This window comes from Columba livia, chromosome 12 (genome assembly GCF_036013475.1).
Source record: "Columba livia isolate bColLiv1 breed racing homer chromosome 12, bColLiv1.pat.W.v2, whole genome shotgun sequence".
NCBI classification, from domain to species: domain Eukaryota; kingdom Metazoa; phylum Chordata; class Aves; order Columbiformes; family Columbidae; genus Columba; species Columba livia.
This window is the reverse complement of record NC_088613.1, coordinates 2,079,026-2,098,614: the sequence shown is the minus strand read 5'-3', so window position 1 is coordinate 2,098,614 and position 19,589 is coordinate 2,079,026. Positions and strand designations below refer to the sequence as shown.

At 45.3% G+C, this 19,589-nt stretch overlaps 1 protein-coding gene across 1 annotated transcript in view; it reads right to left on the bottom strand.

Annotated features, from left to right (window-relative positions):
- TRPC5 (transient receptor potential cation channel subfamily C member 5) overlaps positions 1-19,589 on the bottom strand; it is a 95,272-nt gene that overhangs the window by 65,442 nt on the left and 10,241 nt on the right. Inside the window, exon 2 of the mRNA XM_065077227.1 lies at positions 891-1,289. Within this exon, the coding sequence (XP_064933299.1) occupies positions 891-1,268 (378 nt within the window). The 5' untranslated portion in view covers positions 1,269-1,289. The remainder of the gene's footprint in view (positions 1-890; positions 1,290-19,589) is intronic.

The window sequence follows — 19,589 nt, the reverse complement described above, 5'->3', positions numbered from 1 at the left end:
GTATCAACAACTTTCTTCTTTCACACACACAAGGATGTCAAGCAGACTTCAAAATGAGGCTTGACATAGAAGGATTATCCAGTTTTGAATGTTCCTTTCTAAGCAGTGAACACGTGAAAATTGTCAGTGGTCAGTAATGTATATAAACTATTCTAGTTATTGGCTTGCAAATGAAGAAAAAAAAAGTTAGGGACAGTGTGATATGTGATACTGAAAGGGACAGGATTCAGACCGCGGTTTTCCACAAAGATCCTTATGTAACTTACTGATGGGTAGCTAAGGATCCTTCCTCCAAGGCATAGTTGTTCATTGCTCAGATATATAGCAGCTTAGCTCATGCTGCTACGTTATGTACTGCTCAGCGTTTCTGAAGTAGAGCTCTCTGGAGATGGAGACCAAGACGATATGTCTGTGCTATGGCTAAGTACTGAAACCTAGCAGACTGCTTGCCTGCTTACAGTTATTTACAAGCGCATGTGTTTTCAGGATTTACTTATGAAAAGCAATTCCACTTAATATCAGTAGAACAGCGTGGCAATAGTTCACATATATAGATTGTAATATATTTTCAGACAGCCCCAAATTCCTTTACAAAGTGCGTGCCTATAAATCAGCCTATAAATCAGTATGTTCACAAACACTGTAAGACTGAAAAGAACACAGAGTGAAATCGAAAATGCTGAGTATTTAATTCAGGCAGAGCATGTTTGCTCAGACTGGAACGTCAGCATCCAAACAGGACTGCCCACGTCTGCTCTGGGGATTTACAGCAGTGGATCTGCACTAAGGACTGACTTTGTTTTATGACTCCTGCACAACACCTCTCTGCGCAGTACCGCTTTCCTAATGCAGGATAATAGCACGAGACTGAACTGGAACACTCAACTAACCTGTTTTTCACCACTCGGCTTCCTGTAATTCAGCAGCAGCTCCACAGCTCCCACCACCTCTTTCCGTATTGCATACAGCAGAGCATCTCCCACATACACACTGTGGCTCAAAAGCAGCTCCATGATCTCCAGATTTTCGTTCTCTATGGCTATTAAAAGGGCACTGCGACCAAGAGGATCCATACAGTTAATGTTGATGTTGTAGTAGATCTCTGCCTCTTGCAAGGCATGTTTCACGCTGGCATAGTCCCCCTTCTCCACAGCGCTGAGGTAGGCCTTCTCCTCCGCCGAGAGCTCTGCCTCCGCTCGCACGATCTGCAACGGGATCCGGTCTCTGTACGGTGAATAGTTTACCTTTTTGTAGTATAGCTGGGCCATTGTTCATAGTGACCGGGCAGCCTACGGGGGAAGGAGAAGCACGAGTAAGTGACAAAACAGACAAACAACCCCTTTTTGTTCCTCGCAGGGGACAAATTTCCAAAGGTCCATTGCAGTAAAAGCTTCCGATTCCTTTTTAAGCTGTTTTATTCTCAACGCCCCCAGAGCAACCCCACATTCAAAGGCCATCTGTAAAAATAAAGGTTACGCTACTGCTCAGAATTGGTACGCAGAATGAGAGACACTCAGGATATTTTTAAATCTGGTTTAAACACTATGCCATGATCTTGTTGTTTAGGGATAACCTATCACGTGTGCACATAGGTAGATTTCTCATCTTTGCTTTACTTCCCGCTCAGTGTTTCTTCTGGTCCCTCCTTTTTCACCACTGAGGCGGGTCCTCATCATCTTTGAACCGGTAGTGATGGGAGATGCTGATTTACACCCTCCTATTCACAGTAATAAGATTTATTTTGATCATTTTTGCTGTTTCTTCTCTGCTTCCATCTCTTAAAATAGGTTTGTATTTTCCCCTAATGTTTAGTCTTTGACTAGGTCACAGTTTTATTTTTAAAGCTTACATGTTTTTAAACATATTTTCTCACTCTCCTCATTTATAAATAGGACCTAAAGATAGGTTGATGTAGAAAGCCACCACCCTTGCTCTCCAGAGGCAGTGATGTTGTTTATGGTCCAGGAAAATGAGAAGTAAATCTTGCCCTGGAACAAGTGTAGCGAACAGAATGAATTACTGTTCCTTCCCATGGCTCAAAGAGCTTGGCAGGTGGCTAGACAGGTATCCACACATAGGGAAAAAAGGAGCTATGCGTATCTACCTCTGCTTGGCATCAATAAACCTCACCAAATCAGGACCAGGGGACACCAGCAGCTATAACTAATTGATGACTTACTCCATCTCCTTGCCCAGAGCTCAATGGTTTCCTGAGCAAATTAGCCAGTGTTTTGTTCCACTTTAGCACCCTATCCAGGGGAAAAAGGAGGTTTTGAGAAAAAGGTAACGAGGAGGATCTTGTGGCTCAGATGCCGAGCGGGGAGCGAGACGCCACGGGTTCTGTTTTTACCATCCCACCGTGTTCAGCAGAGCCCGTTTGCATTTTGCCTCCAGCTCCAGCGCCGGGCCCGGCGGTGCCCGAGTGGGTGGATCTGAGCTCCAGCCCAGCGCACACCGCAAAATCGTGGGTGGTTGTAGCACACAGCAAAGTGACATCTGCGAAATTCCTGGGGAGCCAGGGATCCAAAACCACGAGTTTGGCATCTCAAAAAATGTGCTCTCCTGCTTTCCTACCAGAGAAGTTTTTGTCTGTTACGCTTCCAGAGTTGCAGCTCTCTGCACATGTGCTTCAACCTGAAGATGCACACAAAGGCATTAGAGGTAAAAGGACCTACGATCTGATAGAAACCATCATAAATATATTGGCTTATTTTCTACGGACACGTTACGCCGCTAAAGTTTTAGAATTAAGGAAGAATCTCGAGTGACTGAGGAGCTTGAAGTCTCAATAAACTACATGTATAACCAACTACTCTGATTTTCAGAAGGACTCAGGACCACACGTCATTTTTCAGATTTTGTTTTTGCAAATGCTATCCCTGCAGGGTCCAGCCAGCTCCCACTGAAATACTGAAAGGACACACAAGGATGCAGAACAGGTCTGATAACAAGTTAGGACCAGAGAGATCTTTGGGAAAGGAAGGATAAGCTCAAAAGGGAAGGGAAATTTGATCCTCGTGTGTCAGTGTGGCTCACAGGAGCAGGGCACACCGAGCGGTGGCGCAGGACAGCAGCCATGGGTGGTGGCCTCCAGGGGACAACCTGTTGGCTCCAAGACACCTCAAGGATTCTGGTGACAACTGCAGCTGCTGAAGTCGAACTGGATATTTCTCACTGTTCTTCGGTTTAATTGAATGTTTTGTAGATGGTGAGTAACATTTGCAATGAGTTATAAGAAATGTCACCTTATGAAAGATCATGCCAGAATTGAATCCCTTTCCTTTCCAACAATTTTATGTAAAAAAAAAGAAAGCTTCAGATATCTTAACTTCTCAGTGAGATCTCATTTCTCAGTAGAACCCGGCCCAAGAAAGCACATAAGCAGCTGCAATAAAACTCAAGAGGAAAGACTCATGAAATGAATTCTTTGCCCTGAATTCTTCTCATGCCATCATCTGAATACCCCAACAAACACACACTGCTGACTGGCTTAGGGAATTACTGCATTGGTATCAAAGTTAACGTATGTCTGCCTGGATTACATGGAAGATTGCAGCAAAACCTTTAGCTGTTGAGCCACCCCTCACCCTGAGATCCAGCACAACTGCAGATGAACCTTCCAACCCTGCTGTCTTTCCCTTCCAAAAGTGGCCAACAGAGCATCAGACAAAACACGCAGGTAGAGCAAATGAGCCCAAGGATCACTTTGCTCTGGCTATCGCTCCCAAACACCACCGATCTCCGGGACCCAGCATTTTGCAGTGAAAGAAACAATGCTGGTAGACCCTAGACCGCTTGTTTGTCCCACAGTGGAACTGTGTCCCAACCATTAGAAAATCACAAAAATACTGATGAAATCCAGGTAGGAAAAGGGGTAGGCAGTTCATAGGTGCCTAGAGAGAAGCAGCAATGAAGTACTTGAAAGGCAGCAAAAATAGGAACACAGTGACAATAAAATGTTGGAATCTGTGCAGAGAGGCTGAAAATCCATGTTTTCCATACGAATTCTCTTCAGAGAGGCATTTTCTGCTACTTGAGTTAATATTTGGGGCAAGGAAGTTTTTTTCCAGCCTTGTGCTGGCCGGCAGATGCATCAGACAGTATCCACTGGCTGGCTAATGCAATGGCGATACCTGCAGCACAACCAGGCGCAGAAAAACTAAGAGAACCGCATAACAAACTACACAAGACAAGGGGAAGAGGACTTACCACTCAATTTGGACTCTATCGCCTCTCTCCAGTTGGGTTGCCCTTCTCCCTGAGTTATTAGTCCAGATCTTCAAGCCATCACAACCTGACACCACTTCTATGTTGCCTGGCACAGAAATGAGAACTTTAGCCCCTGCAAAGCAGCCATACCTGGCACAAACAGCTTGTCTTGTTTGGGGAAGGAGGCTTTCCAGCCCCATTACTTTGCCTAATAACACAAAATGTTTTTCTATCCCTGCAAAAATGTATTTGCATCTTCCAACACCCGGTTCAGATGTATCTATCCCCTGCATCAACAGGACTGCCTATTTTCACGCTGAAGAGCTGCTTTTGGGCTGGACTCTTGGGATGGACACAGTGCAATGGCAAGGGAATGGTATTACTTCAGCCAAGGGCTGAAAACAGTGGCTTTTGCTGAAAAGCAAGGAGTGGTTTTACACGTCATCGTCCATATGAAATCAGGGAGATGGGGAGCAGCACTGAGTAAGTGGCCATTAGTTAGAGATGTGGTTAATGAATAGAGACAGGCAACGGTCACTCAGCAGCACTGCCTTGCGTCACTAACAATTTCAAGAGTTTTCCCTACAATGTCTTTTAGGATCCATTAGCAGTTGAACCGTCATTCCCCACTGCACACACAACACACTCCTACATGCCACTGTCCCGCGGGAACCAGAATCACCTGTATGAAATGGGATGAGTAGAACAGAAAGGGTAGAAGCCAGTGCCAGTTCACATCTATGTTGTCACTAAGCCCATTATAAAATAGGACTTTCCTGGCTTTTATTTGCTTTTATCACCATTTGACTTTTCATGATGCTGATGAAGAGGTAGAAAAGCACCATTGCTCCTGATTGTGAGCCCTTGTGTAACGGGAACAGCAGAGACTTGTAGGGGGGTTGAATTTAGATATTGGACTGCCATGGTTTAACCCCAGCTGGCAACTGAGCCCAGAACACAGCACTATACCAGCGACTAGGAAGAAAATTAACTCTATCCCAGCCGACACCAGGGCACGGAACTCACCGCTCCCAGCCGCTGGGAGCATCCACTACCCGAGGAACAACTCAAATTCCAGATCTTGAACACATGATCAACAGACAGGAGCTACCTTTCCACTTGATGGGACTCTGTACGAGCAGCCAACTCACATCACACATTAGCTCAGACAACAAAACCCCCATCTGCCAAGCTGCGAACAGAGCGGTTGGTTGTTCCCTCCTACTGGAGATTCGCTCTGACACATGTTGGCAAAACTGTGTGTGGCTTCAAATGTCACTACATCTTCTCTCTCAGATCTGCAGAAGGATGTATGTGCTGGAAAGCCTGTATTTTCTAGTTGTATCAGCCCAGTTAAAGAAGCGATCACTTGCAACACATCTTTGCTGCTTCCTTCCATCCTTCTCTCCAAGGCTATTTTTTCTTTTTAGTGTTTCAGAGAGAGTATTTTCGTCATTTTGCATTTCTAATCTGTGACTTCAGGTCTGGAAATCACGGACAAGCACTGCTACAATGGCCCGACTCTCTCAGCATCCTCAGAGGCTGTGTGCTCAGTAATATTGATCTTTTTAAAATTGGTTATAAACCTGAGTTATGAAACAGTCCAGAAGGGGCACTTAGGTAAATAATATTACATGTGGTTAACGGACCAATTGAGTTTGTGATTGGATCCTTCCCTTAAGTGCTCTAGATCTTGTTTACTAACAATGCCTGACTGAGCTTATACCTCCCACAGTTTGAGGAAATAAAACTGACTTTGTAACATTCTGCGAATCCTTTTCCTGTGCAATGATACCCCCTCGTTCCAGGAAATCGCTTTTACTGCGCAGTTCAGTGGAAAGCAGATTGCAGCCCTCGGTCTCACTGCTGCTGCTGGTGTCTCTGCAACACACTCACCACCTTTTCGGTCAGAAGCAGAATTATTTTACTGATGCTTTTAAATGCAGAAAGAGTCACTACTGAATAAATGTACAACCTCAGAAGTATTTTAAAATGATAAAATTGCAATGACCTTCTGGTGTATATGGCTGTGTAAATTCTCTTTAGCAGGGCTCCATGATCTCAGGAACTTTATATTCAGCTCGTAAGTTATATAAGATACATCATTCCGCTGGAATAAGTGCTTTCCAAAACCTGCAGGGTTGCAGTACAACACGAAAATGAGAAACTGACAGCTAATAAAATTGGAGATGAGTAATCTAGTTTCACTGCCCAAAATGAGTGAAAGGGAGAGCACTAATAGAGTATGTGATAAAGATGCAAGGCTGCAGTTGTTCATGATTCCCGTTGGAGGATATGTCCTTAGAAGATGTAGACAAAAATTCTTCTTAAGACGTTTTTCACCCTTCATCCCTTGAGGCGTAGTCGAGCGCACACACAGTCACTGGGGTACGGTGTGCAGCCGCCTAGCCCCACAAGTGTTTGTAAAAGAAGACAACATCAAACTTCAGATTATAGATTTCCAGAAGCCAAAAGAAAATTCTTTGCCAGTAACTCAAAATGTTGTAATTTGACTCAAGTCCCAGCTGCAATTCTTAACTTCCTGGGGAGGGTGACAATTATCAAAGATATATATGTTTGATTTGGAAAGGTCAGCTCTTTGGTATAACTCTCTTCTGATGCATAATCAATTGATGAGTCATGGCCAACCGCATATGGGTCTGTATATGTATATATATATATATCTATATACATATATAGATATAAAAAAATATATATAATTACAAAGACATTGCATATGTAGTACACTTAGAGATACTGTTGGGTTTAAGAAAGTACCTGTTCCTCTCTGAGCAACCAGTGGTTCTAACTAAAACTTAGGAATCAATCTCAGTTCTCAGTCTTCGGGCTTTAGGGTGCTCAGTCACTGCAGGACATCTACAAGGCCACCTAGTGCTGGAGGATGGAAGTCTTGGCACAGCTGAATTCTCTACTAGATGAATAAGCTCTCCCTGCTGGACACAGCCTTACTGAGAGCCAGCATGGCTCTGTAACACTGATTTGCCCAGGAAGTAAGGAACATTGCAAAATCTACCTCTTTCCATCCCATGTGCAAAGCACTCGGTTTGACTTGGCCTTCTCAAGCAGAGTAGCGCAGCTACATCCGCATTTCAAAGGAAAATAACAAATCATGACGCTCCACCACATGTGCTTAAACCTGTGGGGAGAGCCTAAAAGCCACCATATAACAGATGTGAATGGCGTTGTCTTGGTGAAGAGCTGAAGGCCTGAGACATCATCCCATGGGTTTTGTGGGGGCTTCTGTAGGTGCGGAGCTCCACCTTGCCAAATCTCTGCAGAATCAAAGTCAGCTGTTTGGCAGCCAAGGCTGGTATTCAGGATGGAAAACAAAGATTTGATTTTGGAGAGATGGAAAGTTCTGCTATAACTATACCTGTATGCAGATCTAAGTAAGGAAAATTTGCAGGAAAAGACTTGCATTTGCTATATGTAACTGCCTTCACATCTGGACTGACCTGACCATAGAGAAGAACTCACATCATAAGCCTAACCATTCAAAAAGATGAGGCATTTGATACTCCTCACATTCCTCTTCAAGCCAGCTATGAATTTTGTTCTCTTCTTGCTAGATTTCTCTATTGAACCTACCGCTTCAGCACTTGAGTCCTTCCTACTGCTGGGGACTGGAGCAGATATTGCTTCCCAGGACCAGGATGCTCTCAAAAGGCTCTTTCCGCAGAGCTGCAGAGGTGGGCGACCACTGATTCGCGGCTAGCAATGATGACCTGTAGCAACCCACAAAAGTTCTTCTTCTCTCTTTGGCCCCCAATGGTTCTCTGTCCTCCGTCTCCACCTGTTGAGCTTGATGTTCTCTTCAGCAGAACAGTATTTCAAAAAGGTGTTGTCCACACATTCAAGTTTTGTACATCTGTGACTTAAATAAGCTAGTTTTTCCTCAATGGGAAACTTCTTAAATATGTATTTTAGTGAATTTTAGCTGTATTTTAAAATACACAGTGTAATAACATTTCAGTAGATACACAGTCACTACATTTTGTGGGCAGGCTGCTTAATTCATCCAAATGAGTAATGCCCTGAGTTTTAACGGTGCATGGAAAACACTTCTCTGGGAGACTCTGCTTTGCCACGGAGAAAAAGATTTGTACTCGCCTGGCTCAGCTCAACGTGTTTCTGTCACCTGCTCCTCATCACACACGACTAGGGAGGCCTCTTGCCTCAACAGGAATTATCAGAATCATTTAAGGGTGAAAGTCACTAAGGAAACAGTATCAGGAAAGCCCTGGCCTGTGTTATAACCTTCGTTAGCTTCATTAGTTTCAGTCTAGCCGCACAGAAGTTGCAGCCTTTCGTATTAATCTGGACAAGCCCTAGATATATGGGCTTCAACCAGAATCCATCATAGCCTGTGCGCAAGCTGGTGTGAGGCTGCTCAGCCTCATACTCTGCAAGGGAATTCCAACAACCAACAGCCTCCTTGCTTGCGAAATGGCAGAAAACGCCAATACCAAGCTTGCTTGCATTTGTCAAACAGTAAATTCATTGTGTGCACGCGTGTAGTGTTTGCATTTCAGGAAAGGAGCTGATTTGTTTGAATTCAGAGTGCTTTCTCTAGTCTCTGGACAATCATAAACAGGACATGGACTCCTTGCCATTGTGATTCACATGCAGCCTGAGCATATGGGCCAATGCTCATCCCGGACTTCAGGACAAAAAACACCCTTGTCTGTCTCCAGCTCTGTCAGTGTGGTCTTTGCAGGGTAGGGGTAGCCCAGATTTGGTTTCATCTGTCGTGAAAGCAACATACAGCTCCCAGCATGTCTTAATGGAAAGGATGACGGAGAAACCCCTGGTGCAGAGCCAACTGCAAAGCCCCTGCTTGGGAGGCAGAGGGAGCAGGGAGTATTGACCCATCCCTGCTATAGTTCAGTATTACCTCAACAAAAATTGGTCTGGGCTACTAAAGCAACCAAAATTACTTCCTGGTGATGGAATGGCTGCAGCACATGTTTTTAGCTACTTTTACAATGCAGTATTTACAATTTGTAATTCTCCCCCTTCTATCCACACAGCTATCACAGTGGTGTGAATAAATAAAAGCGTACCATTGTCGGGAGCTTACAAAAAATAAGAGCCCTAGAATATATTCATAGTACGTATCTTCGCAAATGCAGACCGAACAGAAAGCTTATTTTGTCTGTCTGATGTCATTGCTGTGTGCTGCACTCTTTTGAGATGGCCCATCTATTCATTTTCCACCATCTAATAACAAAAAAGAGATGTCAACTGAACTGAGAAACACTGTCAAGCAAGCCGCCCTGTTGTCTTATCTGCTAATGCAGCACTAATGTGGCATGGCATCATTATTAGCCCTGTGCTCCGTGTCCACTGGTTCTGCGCCTGCTGCTTTTAATCTCTAGCTGCTGTAGCTATTGAAGAGGAGATCCTTTTTCCCCCTCCCTGTTCCCACTCTTGCTCAAGGAGCGTTGTAATCATTTCTTCAATCAACAAGATAATCTGTGAGCATTGTCTCTAGGAGAGCTGATGGCAGCATGGACTGTTAGACCTGCCTCAGTCTGGCTGAAAGTGCAAGTAAACCACCCAGTCACAAAAGGAAAACGTAAGATTATGGCATGGCTGCCGGAACGAGGAAAGGGCAGCTGCAGCAAGCTATAAACAATCTAACAGTGACAGTTGCTCAGGCTCTGTTTCTCTTCTCAGTAATGGGTGGATTTATTAGTGGTTATCAGTTACCGCTTTCGAACAAGCTCTGTTGGAACTGTTTTCATTGATACCTGTGTAAAAACACAGTCAGGACTCGGCGGATGCAGCAGCCGTCACCTGCAGCCCCTGCACTGACAGACTCGGGGTTGCTGTGCAGTAGTAACTCCAGCTCTGGCTTCGTTTTGGTTTTGTTACCGATTTTGTCATCCAAACCAGGCTGAAGGTTCTTGGAAGGAAGAAGAAAAATCACGTGCTCAGTTCTCACATCAACGTTTCCCAATTGCAAAGAAAGGCTGTATTAGGCAATACTATGTTCACCTGCAGCACCTTTTGGAGATGAAGTGCAAGACCCATGAATACTGCTTCCCTGAGTTACTTTCCAAACTACGGTAAACATGCAGGGATTAAAAACCCAGTTTTCTGCAGCTACAGAGCACTGGGGACAGGAACACAAGGAATCGGCGCCCCAAGGGCAGCATGCACACCACTTGCATTTTGCAGTCATCTGCACTAATGGGACCAGAAAGGGCTCCCGAGGGGCGAGGAGCGGCTGCCCCGCTCCCATGAGGGTGCAGGTGCCCGGCCCTGACTCCTGTGTGCCTGCGCTCTGTAGCACGGGAACAAGCTTTCAGACACCTCTCCTTTCTAAAACCTTCACAGGAGAAGGAATGATTTCTTAGAGGCTCCCAAAGGGACGCAGAAAATTCTGAAAAATCCAAACATTTTAAGTACTGAGAGCAGGTGACTGATTTGAAAGCAGCACAATCTGGCATGGGGTATTGCCTCTCCTTCCCCAGCGCAGTCCCCTCTCCTGCGGCCGCAGCCACCTTGGACCCTGGCTGGTCCAGGTCCCCTCGCCAGCAAAGCCTGTAGTCTGAGCCTCCTGGATGCTTGTAGGGCTGAGAAGCAGAAACATTTTTACAAGCAAAAGGTCTTGCCTAATGTACCATTTTAAAACGATGGAGATTACAGATTGCAATGGCAGCGCGATCGCAGCCCGCCTCAGCCGTGTTTTTGCACAAGGCAGGGCTGGTCCTCACATCCTTCGCTCCCGCTTCTGCTGAAACAGCGTCCAGACAAAACGCCAGCCGCGGCTGGGCAGGGAGCGGGCTGGTGTACCGGGAGGTGGAAATGCCATACACAAAGAAGAAAAGAGAAATCTTCATAGAAGGAAAGTGGGAGGGAGCTTCCCCTGACAATGATAATAAACAGAACAATCTGCAGATAAAATAAAGAAGCAAAGCCAAATCCTAGTTCATTAAGATAGCTCAGAAAAGAGCCTGGAACTGCAAAGTGGCCAGGTTTTGAAGACGCACAGAAAGGCCAGAGATAAAACCACGTTCATTTAAAATGGAAAAATGTTGTTCTCAAGAGAATTAAGCATGTGAATCTAAAAGACACAAAAAAATGCTGCACAGACATAAAGCAGCATGGAAGAGGTGCAATACACTGCTTGTAAGTAAACACACACATAGAACACAGATATTTGCTTCTATTAATACCCTAAGAAAGTTCCGGAATAATATCTCCAGCATAAAAGTTCCCTATTCAACTACCAAATAATTCTCTTAGAGATTTGGGTCAGAGATTTGTAGAAGTAACCATGTTATTTCTTAATCTTTGCACACATATTGCACCCTTTGGCTACCACCAGTACCAACACCCATCTCTTCCTTGGCTTTTCAGCTACACATCTCTACGTATTTGGATTTAATTTTGCAGTTTGCTTCCCTGTTCAGTAAAGTGTTCATTCAAGCCATCTCAGCTTTCAAGAGATACCTGAGGTGAGGCTCCTCAGTTTTTCTTCAGCGGAGATTTATGTTGCATGGTGTCGGTTTCAGGCTCAGCTACAGTGTTACTGCAGGGGGTTCATGTTTAAATGGAGCCGTGCTCCTCTGCCTGCAGCAGCCGGCCTATGCAAAGGAAACGCACAAATCCATAAATAAGGCTTGGCACGATTTCACTGCTATACTTAATGCCGACATTTGCAAGCTCTGTTTTCCCAAACCTCTTGCTTCCAAATCCCTGCACCTGCTAATTTGTTAATTCTGTTTTCAGTGAGTTTAGACTTGTGTATTCTTAATTATGCTAATGAAGAATAAACTATTTAAAATATTAATGTTTTGCAAACTTTAAAAAGAAAACAGTTCACAAATGCCCTGCTCCTGGGTCTGTCTTCACTGCTGGATTCACAGACTGGTCAGTCCAGGGCATTACTTGTTCTCTCCCAGCTCCTCTTGAGTGGATGTCCTGTCTCCTTTCCCCCTCCTCCTCCTCCTCCCGTCTCTTCTGACATAGCCTCACACTCCCCTTTTCTGTCTGATCTCTGCTGAGAGAAAGATCTTGGAGGCTAACGAAAGTCATCCCTGAAGTGGTAAATACCACGGCTGTCGCTACTAGTTTTCTTTTCCTCTCTTGATATTGATCTCCTCTCCCCTCCAAGGCTCTGCAAAGGCTCTTTGCTTCTGCTCTCTTCCAGCTAGCCCTTGTAACTGGAACCTGCTGGGGGTTACTGGGGTGTCACAAACCTTTGTCCCCCTCCCGCCCTTTGGGCATCTCTCAGATGCCTCTGGCAGGAGAGTTCTGCTTCTGACAAAGGAATGAGGCGTGAAATAGAGTATGGGCCCTGCAGGGCAGCAGCTGTGCCCTCTCCCCCCGTGCACCAGCCATTTTATCGCACCCCTCTTCTGCTCTCCCTGAACATCGCTTTGCAGAATCGCTTTATGTTTTCCTCGTTTCTACATAAAATGTAGGTCAGATCATGGTAGACACACATCAAAATTGTGATTTACTGCACAAGAAAGGAATAGTGAGCACTGAACCCGCAAAGAAAGGTGACTAATTGCTTAATTTACCCAAACTACGTCTACCTGCAGAATGTTTTTGTTCTTGGCATTTCTTCCTATAGGTGTATTCCTGGTGCACCTTTAACTGTGCTTTTAATGCACCTGTCTTTCCTGGATGTCTGCTCAGAGCTGCTAAATCGCAGATCCACAACACGCAGGATATCATTGTCACCATCTCCTGACAAGGCAGCATTGTTTCTTACAGCACAGATGGCTCACAAGACACCGATCTCTGCCAATGGAGCAGCCATGCACTATCTGTAAAGTGACGGAAAGGAACTGTTTTGGCATCAAGACTGAGGATAAACCCCAGCGCACCATCAGGGCTGAGCAGGCCTCGAAAAGGCCACATAAGCAGCATCACTCTTAGCGGCTTATCAAGCGTTTTAGCCCAGGAGAGCAGTTCTCCCCAGGACTGTGTGCTCTCCGTGACTGCTCACAGTCTGCACGCCTAGACTACACTACATTACAGCTATGCCACGCTTATCACTTCCTTGGGAGTCTAGCCACGCTTTCTGGGGTTTATTTTCAGCCCTGAGCTTTGGGAGTTCAATAATTACATGAGAACGTGTTCTCCTGAAAAAAAAAAAAAAAGGAAGAAAAGTTTCTAGCCTCTAGGGTGTGAAGTAAAGAGTGTGAGTCATTGAGTGAACTTCATTGATGCAGAAACAGGCAGCAGTGTCCCAAATTCTCTAGGTTTAAATATCTCCTTAACTTGACGCCAAAGTTGACAGACCTGAGGTACGCAGCAGAAAGAGGGGAAATGGGGCTTTGGAGTCCACAGACTGAGCAGCACTACAGCTGCTTGATGTGGGCACGGCAGAGCCTCTCTGCGGGCCACGGCACCAGCAGCCCTTTCCTGGCTGGAACACCAGCCTGGTCTGTGCAGCACGGGAGGTCTGTGTGCAGCACGGGAGGTCTGTGTGCTCTGCGCTGGCACCAGGTGGGTCAGGGCAACGGGTGCGTCTTGCACGCTGACTCAGCGCCCGCACGCTTTAAGGACTGCCTGCTCTGCTATTGATAAAACTGAAAGGGTGTTATCACTCAGTCAACACAGTGCAGAGGCATCACAGGGTATTCTCCACCAAGGCAGTTTTGCAAGTCCATTAAATCACCCTTGTTCACATGTAGTGTGAGAGGATCGCTTTGATTCAATCAGATAAACCAGCCACCAATTTAACACCACTTCTGGCAGAGGAGAAATGCAATTCTATACATGACTACTTACAGCCAAGGCCTGCTGAAGCTTCACTGCTGAAAGACACCTCTATTACTGCCATGCAGAGCTTAAAATCAGCTGAGAAAATACATTACACACTAGACAACTTTATTTAAGCACAGTCGTTGCCACATGCAATTTCCAAATTTCTTTCCTTTTTCTTTAAAACCCTGGGCCTAAGGGCCCTCCTCCCACAGATCCTTGCTACTAGCATGTCTGCAAAAGAGAAAGCATCATTACCTCGGCTTTCTAAGTAAAGAAGTGCAGGAGACACTACCAGCTTTTGACAGTAGGTCTAGGGCCAGCAAAGAAGCCCATTCTGCTCCAGGTTCACACCTTAACCACTGGCTGACGGCTGAACTATGTGTGGAAGGCTGGAGAGGAGAATGAGGCTTCAGGGTAGCACAGCTGGGCTCCCTACTGATGTTTTCACTAGAACAAGGCACTGGAGCAGCAGATGTCCGGCGATGATGCACCCCTAGTCTCTTCTGACCCTCATTTTCTTTTGGCTTCCTCTTGGTTTTTTTCCCCTTAGTTTCTTATCTGAAAGCTTCCATCTACAATGGCTGTGAAGAAGCTCTGAAAGTGTGGGTATCTGACGCTTAGGCAGGTACAGGAGTTAGCAGAGAGCCTGGGAAAAGAACAAGAGGCTCAGAGAGGAGGGAACAGGCACATCCATCTCATTGAGGGGCTAGTTCTGGGGCACGATCATCACAGTATTGATGTTGGTTGCAAGTCCAGTCCTTATACAAGAGAAGAGACGGGAAGTTACCAGTTTGCATTATTTATCCTTCCTACCTCCATACTCGGTGATGTTTGAAGACACCCTCACCTAAAAGGAGCTGCATGAATAAAATTTGTACAAGAAGTGAATAGAAAAGGAGCTATCCTCAGGGTGTCCATTGAAACACACTGACAGAGAATTTAAATAACTATGCAAACTGCTGGAGAGACCCCTGCAAACGTCAGACGTCACTCAGACGCCGTTTCACCCGGCACACGTTACTTTAATGAGCACAGACTGGAGAGGCACTTCCACCTTTGGCTTGCTTGGTCTGCCCCCAGCCCTGGAGCCTGAACTACCTCCCGCTGGGAACACCGTGTTCGCAGTGTGATCCTCCCTTCGTAGAGTTATTTCCAGAGCAGGTCTTTTGACACTGACTGCAGAAATGAGCGTGGAGCCAAGATCCCCGCTGCCCAGCTACCCGAGGCTTGTCTTTCCGCAAACCTTCCAAGCTGCCGGGAGAGCCGGGGACAACCTCTGGGATGGCTGCAGAAACGGCATCACCACGGCAGCCGAGCTTCTCACAGATCATCAGGTCTATGGCAAAACAAGCAGAATTCCTGTGTGGGAAATGAGATTAGTCCCCAGCTCTGCTCTGACTTTGGCCTCTCATGTCACTTATGCGGAGGATTTGGCAGTTCCCACCAGAATTGGGGCTGTTATAAAGTATATTCCATCAAATGTGGCAAAATAAAGGGTGGGTAAAATCCTTGAGGTGCCTGAGAGCTTCTCCAGGATTGAAAAGGAATCAGCATTTGATCTGTCTGGCAGCCACACTCCAGTGACAGGGCACACTGGGGGTTTTTGGTGCCTTTCTGGTGCACCTTGGGGCAAGCAGATTTTCAGATCTGCACTTCTCTTTGCTTCTCTCATTTGGCTTTAGAGTATATGGCATCACCGGTGGCTACAGTAAGGGCCTCAAGAGGCCCTGGTCTTGGTTGCAGTAACAGGAATGCATTCTGTTTCTAGAACTGTTTTTCTGCCTTCCTCCCACCTCGACAACTTTCTCACTGCACAGCTCTCATTTTCAAGCTACTGTCAGCACTGTTCTTTCCAGACACATAAAGCAGACAAAGTGTCTGATTGAAAAACAGATCCAAAAGGCTAAACTCAGCTTGTATAACAAACAACTGGCAAAGACAGTAAATCAAGACCTGAGGATTTGTTTCACTTACACTTTCAACAGGCATGGGCATAATGACGATGTACAGTTCTATCATTTCAAGCTCTATGGTTACTATCAATCCTATTTTACACATTTTTTTGTTCATCTAATTAGCTGTTAGCATTCTTGAACACTGTCCATTAAATTTTATTACCTACAATCAAATTTTTGCAACAGAACAGCAAAAATTACTGCAAAAAGAGTATCCATGGAAGACATGGTATGTTACATGTATGTTGCAAAGGAAAATCGGGACTTTACTCAAATTCTGAGCTGTTTCTAGACAGTCTGCATAATTGATTAAAATCCTGAGCCTGACTTTGCTCGGAGGTACGTTGACACAAATCTAGAATTAATTATTTGACCCTTTAGAACAACCCTGCCTCCCTCCTTCTGGCTTAATTACATACAGGACTTAATTTGGCTTCACCCTAAGTATTCACGTCCACAATTTTCTCAAGACCTTCTCATTTTTCAGGTCGCTTTTTGTAGCTATAATAAAGGAACGGTTTTCTATTTAGTAGCTAGTTTCATCCAGCACATGCACTGAAAAATAAATAAAACAATGAATTTTTTACACTGATGAACTAAGGCCAAATTCTTCTCAGTGTCCTGAGGTTACATTTCCTAGGCCCTGTGTTCTGAGGCGCTGCAATGGACCAGAAGTATATTACAGTACTTGTAGCTTAGCTGCCTTTCCTCACCTTCTTCGGTCCCTGTTTCTCCAAGATTTCCATCCTCTGCCCATCAAATACCTTTGCACAGCTCTGAAGTGGGAAGCACCGACTGTCCCGTGTCCCCAGCACTCCGAGGAGCCCTTGCATGGTCTGGCTTAGCTGGATTTTGCTGTCAATGAAAACCTCTTTCCATTTTTGTCTCAAGTGCATTAGGCCAGTTGCTTGTTATTTGCTTTCTTGTTCACACACCTCTGGCCCAGCAGGTCTGGCTCCTTCCTTCCACAGCTATTTTCAGAGCTACGATTCAGGTCCATCTTCACCGATTTCTGACCAAAACACAGTAGTGTAGACCTTACATTAGAGCAAGCACCTCTGACAACCACCAATGCCGTTCTCCTGTGCCACAGCAGCAGCCTTGCAGAAGTGGAGCCCAAAAGCCACATACATGTTCTCCAGCTTTCTACAGCTGTATGCAAGCATGGAATACTACAGGCCATCAGCCGTGCCCACAAAGGGTTCCCTGATTTTAGGTAGTGCCAAAGTTAGCTGTTCCCCTATTTAACTCTGTCTGCGTGAGCACAAGTAGCACCTTTCTCCCCACAATGAGCAAGGGAAGCTCCTGCCACTGCTTATCTGACAGGGTAAGGAATTCATCCGCTCCTTTGACAACCTGTCTCCTTGCAAGAAGGGTGTTTTGGCTGCAATGACAACTGGTGCGTCTCTCAAATGTCTCGGTTCGATCCTGTCCACTCAGGGATTACTGCTGTCTCCTAAAAGGCACATCCATCCTCTTCTGCGATTCATTCATTCCATGTCAGCTTAGCAACTGTGCTCTCTTGATGAAACCAAGTGCTTTTGGGTTTATTAGAAATAAGTTATTAGATACACAGATTGGTTTTCCCCCATTATTTGCAGTCCTTGCACCTCTCCCCACGGCCAGGCCTTGAGCCTCCAAGTGGCATTTATTCAGCGTACGCAATTTGGAGGGATTCCAAGTTGCAGATGCTTTTCTACCTCAAATCTTACTTTTTCCTCCTAGTACTCTGGATTTTCTTTCATCCCCGAGGTGTCACAGAACAGTCCGCCCTCGCTCGGTCATGGATGACTTACGTTCCTCAGCAAAATCAACGTTTTGCTAAGGGTATATTCTGGGCCTTGATTATTTCTTTTTGGCGGTGAGAATTATTGCCCAGTTTCCCTTTGTTTGTGCTTTGAGTTTTCTGTGGTGCTTTCAATGACAGCAGCACTTGAGCTGGAATGTGCTAGGTCAGGTAAAGCAAACGCTGTCCCACTGGCTTAGCGAGACGCACTCTGAAGCCAACAAACCTGCTCAACATACTGTGCTAATACTAATATCAGTCTCTGCTTAGCCAAACCTCTGCTTAGCCAAGATACCAGGCATCACCTTCAAGGGAAGCTACAGGAGTGAAGGGTCTGCGTGAAAGAAACTGGGCTCTGCCAATAATCCCGCTGTATTTCATATGGGCTACTGAGTCTCCTTGTAAAGCCTTAGCAGGACGGTCCAGGCTGTCACACACTGACTATTGCCTGATGTCTGGCTATACTGGTTCCACAAATGTTACTTGGCTGACATTTCAGGTTGAAAAATTCAAATGCTATCCATATGCTTCCCAAATTTCATTCTGGACTTCAGTTTTCTAGAAGAGAAAATGAGGGGCAGTGATAGCTCTAGGGATGCTGCATTCCCGCCAAGGATCCTCCAGCTCGAGCTGCCCCCAAACAAGCACAAACGCTGCACCAGGTAACGCCACGGAGAGCCAGTGGGAAGCTGGTATGAAATGTTCAGCAAACCTCAAGTATGTCCTTCTTAAAGCCTAAAGGGTGAAACCGTTCAAACAAACCAACCAACAAACACACACCGTCTCTCCCGGGGAAAAAAATAACATTTCTGACTCCAGTTTGGGTTGTGTTTGAACAAGAACCAGGCTCCCAAAGCCACCGAGCCAGCCGGCCTCCTCGGTCTGTTATTGACAATGAAGCTGTTTGTTTGTCATCGCGAGGCTGAACAGGAATGACATTTCTGTTGCAGTGCAGTAAAAGGTTAGCACTTGCATAAGCTGATAAATGTGAAGTCAAGGTGACTCTACTTTATGTATTACATTAGCATAGGGCTGCAAATCCTTCGGGCACACAGAGAAGTCCAAGTAAGCAGTATGAGCAGCCGTGACACTGCAACTGAAAACATCTCAGGGAAAATCCTCCCTTCGCACACATAGAATGCAGGACAAAACCCCCTCGTGTGTTTGCAGTCGGCTGGGCTCAGGGCAGACACAGAACAAAGCAAGGCTAACATACAAGGGATGAATATTGCCTATTAACAGGGGAGACACCTTTCCCATGATATTATTACTTTCCATTTAGTTGAACAAAAAGACCCAAGTTCTGGAAACAGTGTCTCCTTGTAACGCCTGCATGATTAGATGAATAAATCTGTTTTAATTAAATGCCTTTTTTATAGTAGGCTGTAACAAAAATATTGTGAGAAAGTGAGAAGTTGATAGTTGGCTTTGAGATTTCAAGTAACCTTTTCCTAATTAAGTCTGTATATATTTATATGTCATCTCTGCGCAAGAAAATACTTAGAGCTCTCCTTTCTTTTAACTTCCTTTTCTATTTTCCTCTCTAGTGTTAGTTATTAATTCACTATGCTCTTCCTTCACGTTACTTCAGCCAAAGCAGAGCCAAATAATTTCAAACGCATCGTACAGACCCTGAATTTCATCCTGCTTTGCAGGTTGACTTCTGTTTCTGACTTCAGTGACATAATTCCTAATTACACGGATAAAACTGAAAAGCCACCATTCTGGACTCCTTCCCCGCTTTGTTACACCGGGCTGATGCCTTAGACTAGACCCACCGAATTAAAACTCTCCTCTAGCTCAGCAGGGAAGGTATTGCAAAGCTTTGGTAGCACATCAAAGTGTCTCCATGCTTTGCTTCTCGTTTCATGTACCACCGATGTAGT